The sequence below is a fragment of the Uloborus diversus genome, chromosome 5, assembly GCF_026930045.1.
Source record: "Uloborus diversus isolate 005 chromosome 5, Udiv.v.3.1, whole genome shotgun sequence".
NCBI lineage: Eukaryota > Metazoa > Arthropoda > Arachnida > Araneae > Uloboridae > Uloborus > Uloborus diversus.
The window spans coordinates 170,876,874-170,890,333 of record NC_072735.1 but is presented as its reverse complement, the minus strand read 5'-3'; the positions used below and the strand labels follow the sequence as shown (position 1 = coordinate 170,890,333).

At 30.6% G+C, this 13,460-nt stretch overlaps 1 protein-coding gene across 1 annotated transcript in view; it reads right to left on the bottom strand.

Annotated features, from left to right (window-relative positions):
• LOC129223279 (X-ray repair cross-complementing protein 5-like) overlaps positions 1-13,460 on the bottom strand; it is a 48,045-nt gene that overhangs the window by 23,779 nt on the left and 10,806 nt on the right. Inside the window, exons 5-10 of the mRNA XM_054857845.1 lie at positions 12,147-12,284; positions 11,961-12,051; positions 11,760-11,817; positions 6,913-6,988; positions 6,742-6,828; positions 3,843-3,952 (exon numbers count right to left, since the gene is read on the bottom strand). Coding sequence (XP_054713820.1) covers positions 3,843-3,952; positions 6,742-6,828; positions 6,913-6,988; positions 11,760-11,817; positions 11,961-12,051; positions 12,147-12,284 — 560 coding nt within the window. The remainder of the gene's footprint in view (positions 1-3,842; positions 3,953-6,741; positions 6,829-6,912; positions 6,989-11,759; positions 11,818-11,960; positions 12,052-12,146; positions 12,285-13,460) is intronic.

Below are 13,460 nucleotides of genomic sequence, written 5' to 3'. Positions count from 1 at the left end.
CTTACTACAAAAAACTTAAATGTATGCTCTAGAAAATACAGGAAGTATTGACAAAGATGTTTTAGAAAGGCTAAGGGTTGAAAATAAAAAAAATAATGAATTGAAAAACAAGAAAATAAAAAATAGTGGAAAAAGAAAGTTTCCATTCAGAGGAAATATCTGGAATAGAAACTGCTAAAAATATGCTTATGAAGTAAATTTTAACCACAGGTGCCTGGGTATGAATATTGTACTTAGAAGAAACAAGCAAGAAAGAATTTATTGGCAAATGTATGGCTGTTGAGGGAAATATTATAAGATGAAATATTTTTAAAAAATCCGAGATGGGGGATTTTTCTTATTTTTCCTGATACAGACGACATGGATTTCATTAAAAAAACATCAAATAATACAAAAAATTAATGAGTCACAATTTAACAATAGATGCCATTACTTTTTTTTAAGAATGACAAGTATGGATATCGTGCATGAAAGAAACCTCATTAATATTTTGTCAAATTTACTGTTTGCACTATTTTTTTTTAAATTAAATTGTAAAATTTTGTTAATTGACTCTTAAGTCTATATTATCACACTGCGTTGAACAAATAGTATGCTTTTTTTTATCACTTCTTAGACTTCAATACCTATTTTACCCCACAGGCTACCCATTTTCACCTGCGTGGGGTAAAATGGGTATAGAAAACATATAGTCATAAACACTCCTCTCAAAAATAAATTTGTATCAAATTATGTGTGAAAATCATTTAATTCTACTCTCAACATATGTAATGTATACATAAAACAAAAAAAAATTGGAAACAAAATATTTTGACAAAAATATTTGAGTCAAAATTCAAAAGTAGGCTATTTTATACCCATTTTACCCCACCCGACCCTAGACACAGTCCCTGCTTAATGCAAGGGCAAACTGCAATTTGCCCCTGATGGGGGTCCTCAAAATTGAGTTTTTTTTTTTTTTTTTTTAAATGTGGATTATTTTTTAAATTTCAAAGAGCAACTGTTTTATAGTTACTAAACCTATGGAGCTGTCTGGCATGAAAAGTATAGTGAAGATGTAGAGGGAACATGGGGCAAAGTGAAATAGCGGGGCAAAGTGAAATGGTGAAATATTTACTCCACTTTTAGCTCCATTTATCTGGTATTATTTTAACTACATAGTACCATATGTAGTCTATTTCAGTCAGGAAAAAAATACTGTGGAAGCTTAAAGCATTTGGTAACACAGGCAATTTTAAAAAAGATACTCATATTGTAATATTTTGTTGTAAGTCAAATTATTTTTGGTACTATAAAATGATAAAGTCATTGTTATTAACATTTTAAATATTAATTGAGACCTCCTAATATTCAATGCACTGTTAATTTAATTAATATTGAGCTTATTCGTATTTTAAATAAATTGTACAATTAGTCAAGTACATGTGGGGCAAAGTGGATGGGGCAAAGTGAAATAGTTTGTATCATTTACTCACTCAATCATTTAATATAAATCACTTACGTTTTCATATTTTAATTAATTTATTGACAGTCCATCATTTAGTAATTCACTTATTTATTCATTCATTCAATTATTTCTTTATTCATTCATTCTTTTACTTGTTCATTTATTTTTCTTCCATATTAAGTGATTTATTCATTTAATTATTTGTTTATTGTTTAATTATTATTATTATTATTGTTATTTATCTTTTCATTTGTTCATTCAACCTTTTAGTTACTGATTCTATTGATCAAAAATATGTTTTATAATCGAATATGAAGTGTTTCATTGCAAAAATATTTTATTTTTTACTTTGCCCCAAGGGAAAAAAAAAGGGAAAATTTTCCACTGTTGTTTGAAGACTCAAATTTACTGCCTAAAATAAAAAATACTGTTTCAACGCAAGTTTTATTATAAAATGCTCTGTTCTTTCTCTATGTACTGTAATTTTCAAAATGAATTTCTGATTTGTCCATATCGAAAAATTTCAGTCATCTTAACCATTTCACATTCCCCTACTTGTCAGTTGCTTGGGACTCAGGAGATTAAGACTCTTGAGTCAACTTATCAGCTATTTTGATGCCATCTATAACTGTTTAGTAGCATTAACTGTTCATCAAGTTTTCTTCTTTTGCTAGTATTTGCATTGACTGTAACTGGTGAGGGTTTTTTCCCCCTTTACAACACCAGTAGTGATGTAAGGTGTATGTAACCCAACAACTATTTTTATTCTGTGTACTCAACAAAACTTAGCAAATTAGAGTAGGAAAATTTCCAATGATTTATGCATTATTTACTTTATATAAATACAACTGAAAAAGTATCGTGAAAAGGTGCTCATTCATGTACACACAAAGCTATAAATGCAAATTTATAAAACTTTTGATTGTAAAATAAAGATCTTGTAATCTTATGATAAAATTATTTAAAGACATAATTACAAATTAACTATGCCATAGAGGAAGAAAAGAATAGAGTTAAACATAAAATAACAAAAAAAAAAAAAAAGTTCTCAGAAGTTAAAAAATACTATAGGGAAAAAATTCATTTAAAATGAGGAAAGATTTATTATGCTTTAGATCCCAAGATAATCTGCTTGCATTCAATGCTAACTCAATCTGTTATGTCCAGCCACTTGCTATTTAGCTTGCAAACAAGGTAGGTCGACTCACAGCGCTATCTAGTAAACATACTTGCCAATCTCGAAGGAAAAAAAACAGGAGATTCCACTATAGGTATTCAGGTCATTCACTCATGATATATTTCACAACAAAAGGATTAAATTATGCTTTTAAATAACATGGATACTAAATTTAAAGTGAAATGGGGATTTTTTGCAGATGTAAGCTAATTGGTAGCAGCAAGAAAAATGAAAAATACTGCAAAGGAGAAACCAAATAATGAGTGAAATTGCTTAAAGTTTCGTACATCCCACAGTCTCTACCAAAAAAGTTGCTATAAAAATTTAATTACTAATATCCAATAATAATAATAATAATATTTTAAGAAAAGAAAATATAAAATAAGTAGGTATATGGTAGCACATGTTAAAACAACTTTAAACTTTCAAAATAATTGAAATGTTTTTAAGATGCAAAGGGATTGAAATCTGCTGCAATTTTCAGCAAAGCACGTGTTTTGTTGAACATGCAATGTGGAAAGCTTCCAAAAATAAATTTTTACCAAATGAGTTTTTAATTGTAAAAATTTGCTTCTCCTAAAATTAGTAGATGACTAGAAAAGGGTGCCATCTATTGAGAAAATACCGAAACTTTTTGATGATTGATTGAAAAAAACGGGGAGAAAATGGTAAAAAACGGGAATTAGGCAGATGGAAACGAAAAACGGGAGTCTGCGTTAAAAACAGTAGAGTTGGCAAATACGAGTAAAGCAAAATATTTCTGCATTAAAATTTATTTGGGATCTTAGTCACTCCATTGGTGGCAAATGATTAAATAGCATATTGCGCAGAAAGAAAAATGAATGAAGAGCATATGGTTCACCAAATTAGTTCACAGCTCATACTTTCGTGAATTGAAATAGTGACTGTGAGTCGGCCTAGGTTTATATAGTCTCACTACCCAGTGGCGTAGCGAGAAAAAATCCTTGAAAGGGGGGGGGGGGGGGTAATTTTTTCTGAAGTTTAAAGTAAAGCTATGCCCTCGAGTTTACACACACACACACACACATATATATATATATATATATATATGTATGTGTGTGTATATATATAATTTTTTGGGGCTCATGAGGGGGGGTTCTAACCCCCCTATCCTCCCCCATGGCCACGCCACTGTCACAACCATTGGCCTTCTCGGAACTATGTTTAAAGACTACAGATTAGAAATACATAGCTAACCCACTAGACAGCAAATTAAAAGATGTATCTTGCTTCTTTTTCTGCATTACATCTTTCAAACTGAAAACAAATTTCACTCTTTTCAAAGCAGCATCAGCAGTTTTGAGCACCTAACAGAGAATTAATTCATTAAAATGCAAGCTGAGAAAAATGAGGGGGGGGGGAGAGAAATCCCCACAAAAATAATTGAAAATGATGCTTTGGATTACGACAAAAAGATTTCAATACTTTACATAAAATACACCGTTAGCTCAGTCATTCCATCCGAGGACTGCAGTTTCGTGCTTTTTAGCATTCATCAACCCCGAATAGGAAGACTATCTTCCTTAGCATTGGTAGATGAGTGCTAAAAAGCACGAAACTGTAATCCTCAGATGGAATGACTGAGCCGACGGTGTATTTTATACATTTCTGCCTTAGCCATGGCTTAGGGTCGGTAACTTACTGCAAAATTTATATACTTTGTTTCTGAAACCAACCAATAGTCCTAAAAGTGCTTAAAGTTGAACTAATTTCAATGTGTTTCAAAAGATATCTTGAATCCCATTATCATGGTACAGTAAAGTAATACATATCATGTGCAGAAGCACAAAAAAGCTCATGGAACTACCCTATGAAGACCTGCTGAAACATTTTGTACAATACTTATAACTTCAAAAATTTAAAATAGACAGTGAGCGTTAATTGATAAAAACAATGAAGAACTATATGAATGTCTAAACTCATAGTGAAAATCAGAACTTTTGATTGAAAAATTAATACTTTTCACACATACTCCTAATTAAGTTTCACTTTTTTAGATGCTACAGCATAGTTTGTAAATCATAGACTTACAAAAAAAAAAATCTAAAATTCGGACAAACTTAATATTTTCAATACTCAGCAAGCATATTAAAATGGGTACACAAAAACAGGAAAAATAAAATACTCATATACATTAAAACTATAGCCAGAGCAGCCAACTTTTGAAAATCCAAAATCAGAGCAACATTTTGCAGTGGGGGGGGGGGGGCACAGTGGCAGATTTACACACAGTGATGAATTGTCAACATTATAAAGTACAAAAACAATGATACTTAAAAAATTTCAAATATGATACAGAAAATATTAATACATAATAAAAAATTTTATACAGAATAATTTAAGACGATAAAATATTGATTTTAAAACTCAATTCTTGATTATTAGTTGTACCTTTCACCCATTCGTCATGTCTTTTTGAAGTAAAATGCTTGCGGCAATCTTCACGACCACCACGTTCAACTGAAAAATCGCTATTGCAAATAGAACATCTTGCATAACCCGTCTTTAAAGATGAAATGAGGAATGTCCAAGTGCTTTTACATTGCTATGTTTTTTTTTTTTTTTTTGCATTCTTGGGGGTTATAAGTTAAAAAAACAGAAAACCGTAATTTTGGGGCCTGCTTTTGCAGCGTTGTAGTTTAAAGCTGTAGTTCGTAGAAACTGATTTTTTCATAGCAGTTGGCAGCTCTGACTATAGCTAAAAAAAATGAAAACAGTGCATGCAAAACATATATGTAAAAATTAAGCAAGGATTAATCCTTGTAGCAAACGGATTACATGCATACACGAGCAAATCGTGCAAACATATTTGATTAAAAGAATTCAAGCTAAGTTATACCAAAAACATATAAAAGAAAGGAGGGGAGTTTTTTTTTTTTTAAACTGATCTGGTTACTTGTTTACGCAAGCAAGTACTGCAGATATAAAAATCAGTAAGTAGTGTGCAGATCTAAAGCAGTAAGTAGTGTAGACCTGAAAATCAGGTTTCTGTGACCTTGGATGGTTTTAAGTCATTGGAAGGGAAAGGGAAGACAGAAATATGCTTTTCAAAAAAAAAAAAAAAAGAATATCGACTTGTTTAGTTAAAATGGGTGCATTTATCTACATTTAGTAGCATAACTAGGGGTTGGCAGGATCGGCTTTTGTTAGGGGCTCAGCAGCCTGGGGGGGGGGGGGCAGCATTTCGACTGATTTAAAAAAGAAAAAAAATAAGAGCTTTTTTTATTATTATTGAGTTTGAAAAATGCGTTTAAAAAATGTAAAAAAAACTTGCAAGAAATAGAGCTAGAGGGGGGCATATGAAATCTACTGGGAAGGAACATTAGGCATCATTGAAAACAATTCTAAAAAAGAAAATCTTTACTAATAATAAAGCTGAAAGTCTCTCTGTCCGGAGGATGTCTGTAGGATGTCTGTGACGCGCATAGCACCTAGACCACTTGGCCGATTTTCATGAAATTCGGCACAAAGTTAGTTTGTAGCATGGGGGTGTGCACCTCAAAGCGATTTTTTGAAAATTCGATGTCGTTCTTTTTCTATTCCAATTTTAAGAACAAAAATATCGTAAGATGGTCGAGTAAATTACGAAATTATCATAACGTGGAACCCTAACATGGACACAAGTCAATTGGCGAGATACGAAATTATCATAACGTGGAATCGTAACATGGGTACAAGCCAATTGGCGAGAAAAATCACCACACATTATTTGTAAATATACAGGCGAGAACCAAAAGACCTTTTAATTTTTCTATTACGGGCAAAGCCGTGCGGGTACCACTAGTGAGAAATAAAATTACAATGCTGTCTCCTATTTGTAGAATCAATTAATCAAATATGTTCCAAAAAATAATAATGGGGGGAGGGGGGAGGTCACAATGACCTCCGGTGACTTCCCATGCAGGGGACCCCTGGGGGGGGGCGCAATTTCTTTAGTTCTCCAGGGGCGCTGTACCCCATAGTTACGCTACTGTCTATATTCAAATAATAATTGCCAAAAACAAAGAAAAAATCTTTTGGAAAATATAAGACTGCAGATAATCGAGAGTTTACTATAAAGAAAAATTTTGAAATTTTATCACTTGTACTTACTAACCTTTTCAGATGGATTGATTATGGCCTCTATTTGGGGAGAGATTTCTGGCAATGGCTTCTCTGGATGAAAAGCTTTAAACTGCAAACACTGTAACAAAATAAATATTAGTTACACAAGATTTGATTTTCATAAATGTACGACAAATTATTTGAGGGTTGAAACATCTCGTACTTGATACAATCTTTGCAAATATGGATTCACTGTACACTTTGGTTTTAATTCTTCACTAGGGTTACCATCTTCATCGCTGAAATAGAGGAGGGAACATCAGGTTTGGGGGCTGTCTGATTTCTTTATATGAGGCAGTGAGAAGAAAAGGGATGTGAGTGGCAAAATTAAAAATTTGGAGATAACCAATACCAGGGTTCGCCGATATATATCATGATATACATCTGATATTTATTTTGAAAATATCATGATATTTTGATATTTTCAATATTTATTTTTTCAACAACGGTATTTTCAATGAAAAATTATATCAATCATAGTAATATTGCTGATGTATTATTGAAAATATCCAAAAAGTTACGCACAAAATTTCTATGATGTATTAATGTATTATTAATATAAGAAAGCAAAATAATATTCCTTTTTATTTTATATTCATAAAATTATTTGCAATGTAAAAATTTTAATTCATAAATAAAAGTGCATCATTAAATATAAAATGTTGGTCAGAAAAAAAAAAACTTATATGACTATGCACCGACCAATGTATATTTTTTATTTCTGAATCATACAACTGTGTAAAAGTAGCTAACAGAAGAAAAATGAGTAAAACAGCTAATGCTAAATTGACTCCATTAAAATTGATAAAAAATGCAAAATGAAACATTAGATATAAATAATGAAGAAACCTTAATCTTAAGTCTACATATTGTAATAATAGTATAAGAAAATGAAGAGTGATTTGAGGACACAGTTATTATCTTGAGGACTTCAGTTTGTGCTTATTGAAAATATCGGATATATATCAAAATATCGAATATTTTCGATATTTTCGAAAATATGATATTTTCGAACCCTGATCAGCACAAATGGTTGATGAACCCCTCCTCTGTCTTGGGGCAAGAGATTGTTATAGTATCCCTGGTAGGTGCTGCTAAACAGAATGATTTAGAAAAAAATTTCAATGAAAGCTCTACATAGGACTGAAACTTTAAACATGTTTCACTCAAAACTTGAAAATGTCTATCCATTTGCCTCTCACTGCCTCATATGCGGATTACATATTAACCATAAATTTTAATAACTGAAAAAATTGCGTGTTCATGTACTCCTGTACATACTGTTAAGGGAAGATAATGGGCAGTATCTGCAGAAAGAAATTTTAGAGATATTTGAAAAAACGGGATTTTGGATCTAAACAATAGGGAAATGTTAAAATTGGACTGTTTTCATGCTTTATTTTCAACAGAAACCAAATAAGGAAGCTTGTACAACAAAGCTAAAGTGCAATAGATAACGCAAAAATGTAAAAATATTGAAACTAAAAATCTGCAGATACTATCCTTTACTTTCTCACCAAAGCATAAATTAGAAATTATACTTCTTAAATGTATTCATTTTTTTTTTTATCAGTTCTTAGTCCCTCTATGAATTCTTAAACACTTTTTCTATAAAGTCTGAGAGAATGGAATGTTAATGAACATAAAGAAGTTTGGTAGCTTTGTTTGCACCAGAAATCTGAAATTTACAATAACAAAAACTAAATAGGTCATGTAAAGGCAAAGACACAATACTGTAAAAGTGTAGTATTGTAAACTGAGTAGGACATTTTAAATACTTTCACCACTTAATTTGTTGAGAATCAGTGCCAAAAAGAATTTTTCAGGGATTCATGACAAAAAATCAATAATGTTTAACAACAATTCTATGGAAATCTCCCTAAACATCGGCAATATGTCCTAATTGGCACAGGATTCAGCATCTCAATTTTGGAGTAAAATTTTCTGTCAACTTAAAGACAATATATATTGCTGTGATTGCCTACTTGTAATGTCGTTTTAGTTTGCAATAATACAAAACATAACCTGAAATTGATTTTGTAGAAAATCAATGTAAAAGCAAAAACCTTTTGGAGCACACTATTACAACCCAAAAGAGGAGTGACAAAATTAGATGCTATATATAGTTTTTGAGTTACGTTAACAAACTGGATCAACTGGACTTTGGCATGATGAAAATGGATATTTCATTCTCTTTTTTGTATAAACTGGCATTCCATCAATGAATAAAAATAATTTTGTTTAATCATCATAAATAATTAATGCCTAATTGCTTGCATTTAATTTAATTGCAACATAGCATTCACAATGCACATAAGCAATTCCTGGGTTTGGCAAGCGACAACAAGTAGAAGGACCATAGTCCCTAGTTTGAAATAAAAACAGAAAAATATTTCAAATAGATTTTATTCTAAGGATTATAAACTGCACATTACTGGCAATGTATTGATTGATGATTTTACTGAAATAGCCTGTCATTGTTTTTAAAGATCATGCAGTTTGAATGTGCTTACAGGTTACATAAAAACCAGCAAATTCCCAAATACTAAGTACTAATGTATCATGCATATTTCAAAAGTATTCTAGGAGGGAATGGGAAAGTTGTACAATTTCTTGAAAGACTGAGACCCCTCCTATTGATATTAAAGTCACATTAAAAAATAAAATCATATTAATATTATCTATTTTTCTTAATTTTATTTCAAATTTAAATAGCTTTTGAGTTTCCACTTCCAATCTAATTTGTAAAATTTTATCAAGTTTTTGCAGTGAGAAATTTATGCTTCAGGAATTGAGGCCAGACTATTCAATCAGCAGTCATTTAAATAATTGAATACCATGAGCTCTGAAGTAGAACATAAAAATTTATATTGCTTAAAAAATATTTATACTTTTTCTTTCTTTTTGCTAATGTTAAAAGCCTTATGTCACAATAACACAAAAAAAAACACCCACGAAATATATATATATAAAATATTTGTATTCAATAATTAATAAAATTGCCCTTCCTACTTTTTAAAATTAATTTTGTTGCCCCTGTTCATTGTTTTTCTCTTTTTCTCAGAAAGAAAATTAAATTAAAAATTAAAACTGGAATTTAAAAAAAAATCATTAACTTAAACTTAGGGGACATAGGTCCCATACCGGTCCTTGAAGGGTTAGAGCAGTGATTAGGGGCAAATTGAGTTAATTTATTATTATAAGTAAAAGGGCAATTTGAGGCATACAATAGAAATGAACTGTCCAATTAAAATTTTAAGAAGCAACAATTTTAAATCTAATGATCTCTGGTAGCACATTTTTATTTCAATGTGCCCAACCTGCTTTTACCTGAACTACAAATGGAAATTAATCTTGCGGGTCAGAACAAATATCAAATTTAATAATTTTTTTTTCAGACAATTGCAGACATCATACCACATACTTATTTTATTGATACAAACTTTGCATTTGTTTTTTCAGAAACCAATTTATGACTAATTGGCTTCAAGTTTACAACAATCATTCATAACACTGAATGAAGATGATCAGTAGTTTTTAAAGGATTCAGAATAAATGTTTTGTCTTGTAACACTGAACACCACGATGGGCCACATGTGGTCCACAAGCTGTAGGTAGGGCACCATTGTTTATTTTGATGGTTTTTGTCACAAAATTTCATTTAAACTTAATATATCACCAGTAGTGATTCCAATATCCATATTCAGTAGTTTGTAAAACATTATACCGTTACACCGGTATTAAAAATATCTCAAAATAAGATTTTAAAAAATACTTGTTTTGCAGCATATTACATAATTTCATGCATAAACAATCAATATTAAATTAAAAATCAATCAAAAACATAATGCTATGCATCTACTGAACTGAAAATAAGTCTGGAACTCATTTTAGTACACCAATTTCCTGCAGTTGAAAGTACTCTTTCTGAATTCACACTGATGGGTGGTACTGAATGCACTAAACACCTTCTTTAACTGCCTCAAAGTGCATTATCAAATAATTCAGTCTTTTCGTTGCAGGTTAAGTTTTTTTCCCCCCTTTTGTGTGTATATTTCTTTTCAAAAGTGAGCAGTAATTTTTGTCTGTCGCAAGCTGTATATTTTCATTTGGAGACTATTCTCTCCCCTCTCCCCACCCCCATACTAACATCATCTTCAACAATATCCTTGATAAGGATAGGTTTGTGTTTTCTTTTTATTAACTCTGGTTTGAACTTTACCCATGAACTTAATGGAGTTTGATGTTGTTTGGTAATTTTATTCAATTTCTCATCAAAATTGTTTTTAAAAATGTAAATATATATTATGCTGTGCTTGTCGGGAGATAACAAAAACCACAATACATCAGAAAAACCAATGTAATGAGGTTGCGAAAAGTAACTACTCATTTAACAAACAAATAAATAAATGATGTGTCACCACAAAAATGTTTAGTTTATTAACCTATGAAGACAATTTTCTTAATGAAAACAACAGAAGATTTGTCTACCAATTTTTTTCTTAAACAAAGATAAACTAATTTAAAATTTGTTATTGTTTTATGGTAAAACATGAATCAAAATTTCCAACTTAAACTGCAATGGAACATATACCAGTTTTGTTCATTGATTGAAAAATAGAATGATTTGTCTGAGAGAGAAATATTTTGCTTTTCAATATGTCGAATGCAATATTTAAATATATATTTTCGGGAGACAAAATAAAAGTGTGATATATACGAATGAGAGATATAACAAGGGTTTACTGTATCAGAAAATATTTTCAAAATTAAGCAACATTGAAAACTTTTTTTTTTTTTTGCAACTAATACTGAAAATACTGGCATTACAAAAATGGAAAATAGTTAAAAATATCGGTATTGGTATACCAGTATTGCAACCACTAACTATTGTGAAAGTCTTTTCCTAAACGTTACTGCAATGCATTTGCAAATAATTTTTAATCAAATGACATCAAAGTAAAAACAATCTAATCATAAATTAAGGGAGGTATGGCAAAATCAACTCACTAAGTAGCAGTTAAATCCATAGAAGTAATAAGTTCATCTATACTATTCAACTGTTCATCTAAAAAGCATTCAAATACGACAATGAGCATCAAAGTTAGTCTACAGTGTTCAACTGTTTATGTAAAAATTAGGCAAATATAACAATAAGCATCAAATTCCCAACAAAAAGTCATTATAAAAACATTAATAAAAATACCCCACCTGATGGTATATTGTTCGGATTTGTATCTAATGGCGAAAACACAATGTGTCGAATGTCTTCCATGAAGGGTAGGGTTATAAACACCAAGCACTAGAAACATACACAAAGAAAACAAAAATATGACAAGAGAAATTATTTTTATTTCAAAATAAACTGATAAATAATGACTAAAAAAATCCATTTACTTCATAACTTTGCCTTATTTTAGGAGCCAGGAATCCCATCTTTGGAGCAGATCTTGCTGAATAAACGTGTCCAACAATAGCAACCATTTTTGTATCATGAAGTGCATGTATAAAAGAGGCTAAAGTAACACCTGCTAGCTGGTAAAATAACGAAAGTATTTCATGGTTAGACAATCTATGGATCCAAAAACACATCAACATTTTTTTAGAGATTATATAATTTGCTAAATATTACAAACAAATAACTTCAAAATTGCGCAAACAACAATAAGTAGTGCAGATATTTGTTTTGGGGTAAAAGAACCTTCCTACAGTAGAAAAAATTATATTACAGATAAAATGACATGCAATCATATTTTTCTGTGGAAAAAGAGTTTTTTTGGTTGTACCCCATAATATGCATTGCAATTTTAGACTGATTACTAGTCATCTTTGGAATATAATTTTTTGTACATTAATTTAAAATATAGCACTAGGACATTTCACACGAATTATATCTTCCCAATGTGCTACTTAACATCAAACATTTATTTGCGGTTCAAAAAAAAAAAATAGTAAAAATACGGGTCATTTCGCAGCATTTGGCTAAGAAATGTCCTGTAAGTATAGCTAAATCTCTCAAGGTTTATGTTATTTTTACAGCAAAAATAGAAATAAAATTAAAATAATTGAAAGCTTCCTTATGTGCATTTGTGCTGAGAAAAAAATGGATATATTTTGAGGTTTAACCTTATGTACCGGACATTTCACAGTCAATTACTGTGGAATGACCAATTACATTTCTAATTGCTTGTCTTCCCCTTTTAATATTTATTATGATTTTCAGTGGAAACATGGTATGACATTCAGATAGAGTTAAGAGAGGGAGGGGGGAACAATGCTGTATACAGTGGAAAACGTTTAATTAGACCAAATATTAAACAACCAAAACAAACCCCATAACACAACCTAATATTCTTCGTTTATTGGGACCTGTTGAAATCTGTTTAATCGAACCAAGGAACATGAGAACAAATAGGAAAGAAATTAAAACTCGCCCACTTGAAGTAAGTTTTAAGTATGTCAACAAACGTAATAATTATTTCAATAAAAATTAAAACTGCTTCCTTGTAACTTACAATTAAATTCAGCAATAGTTGCAGGGGGAAAAAAGGTTAACGAAACTCCCATTGCATGGCGGCAGTTTAGTTAGCACATTCAAATTATGTATTTTTTTTTCAAAAGAAAAAATGCTAAGTTATAAAATACGTAATTTACATTTCATTGAAATTTTTAATGATCGAATAGTATTTTTTCACTCTCACATTTTTAGTT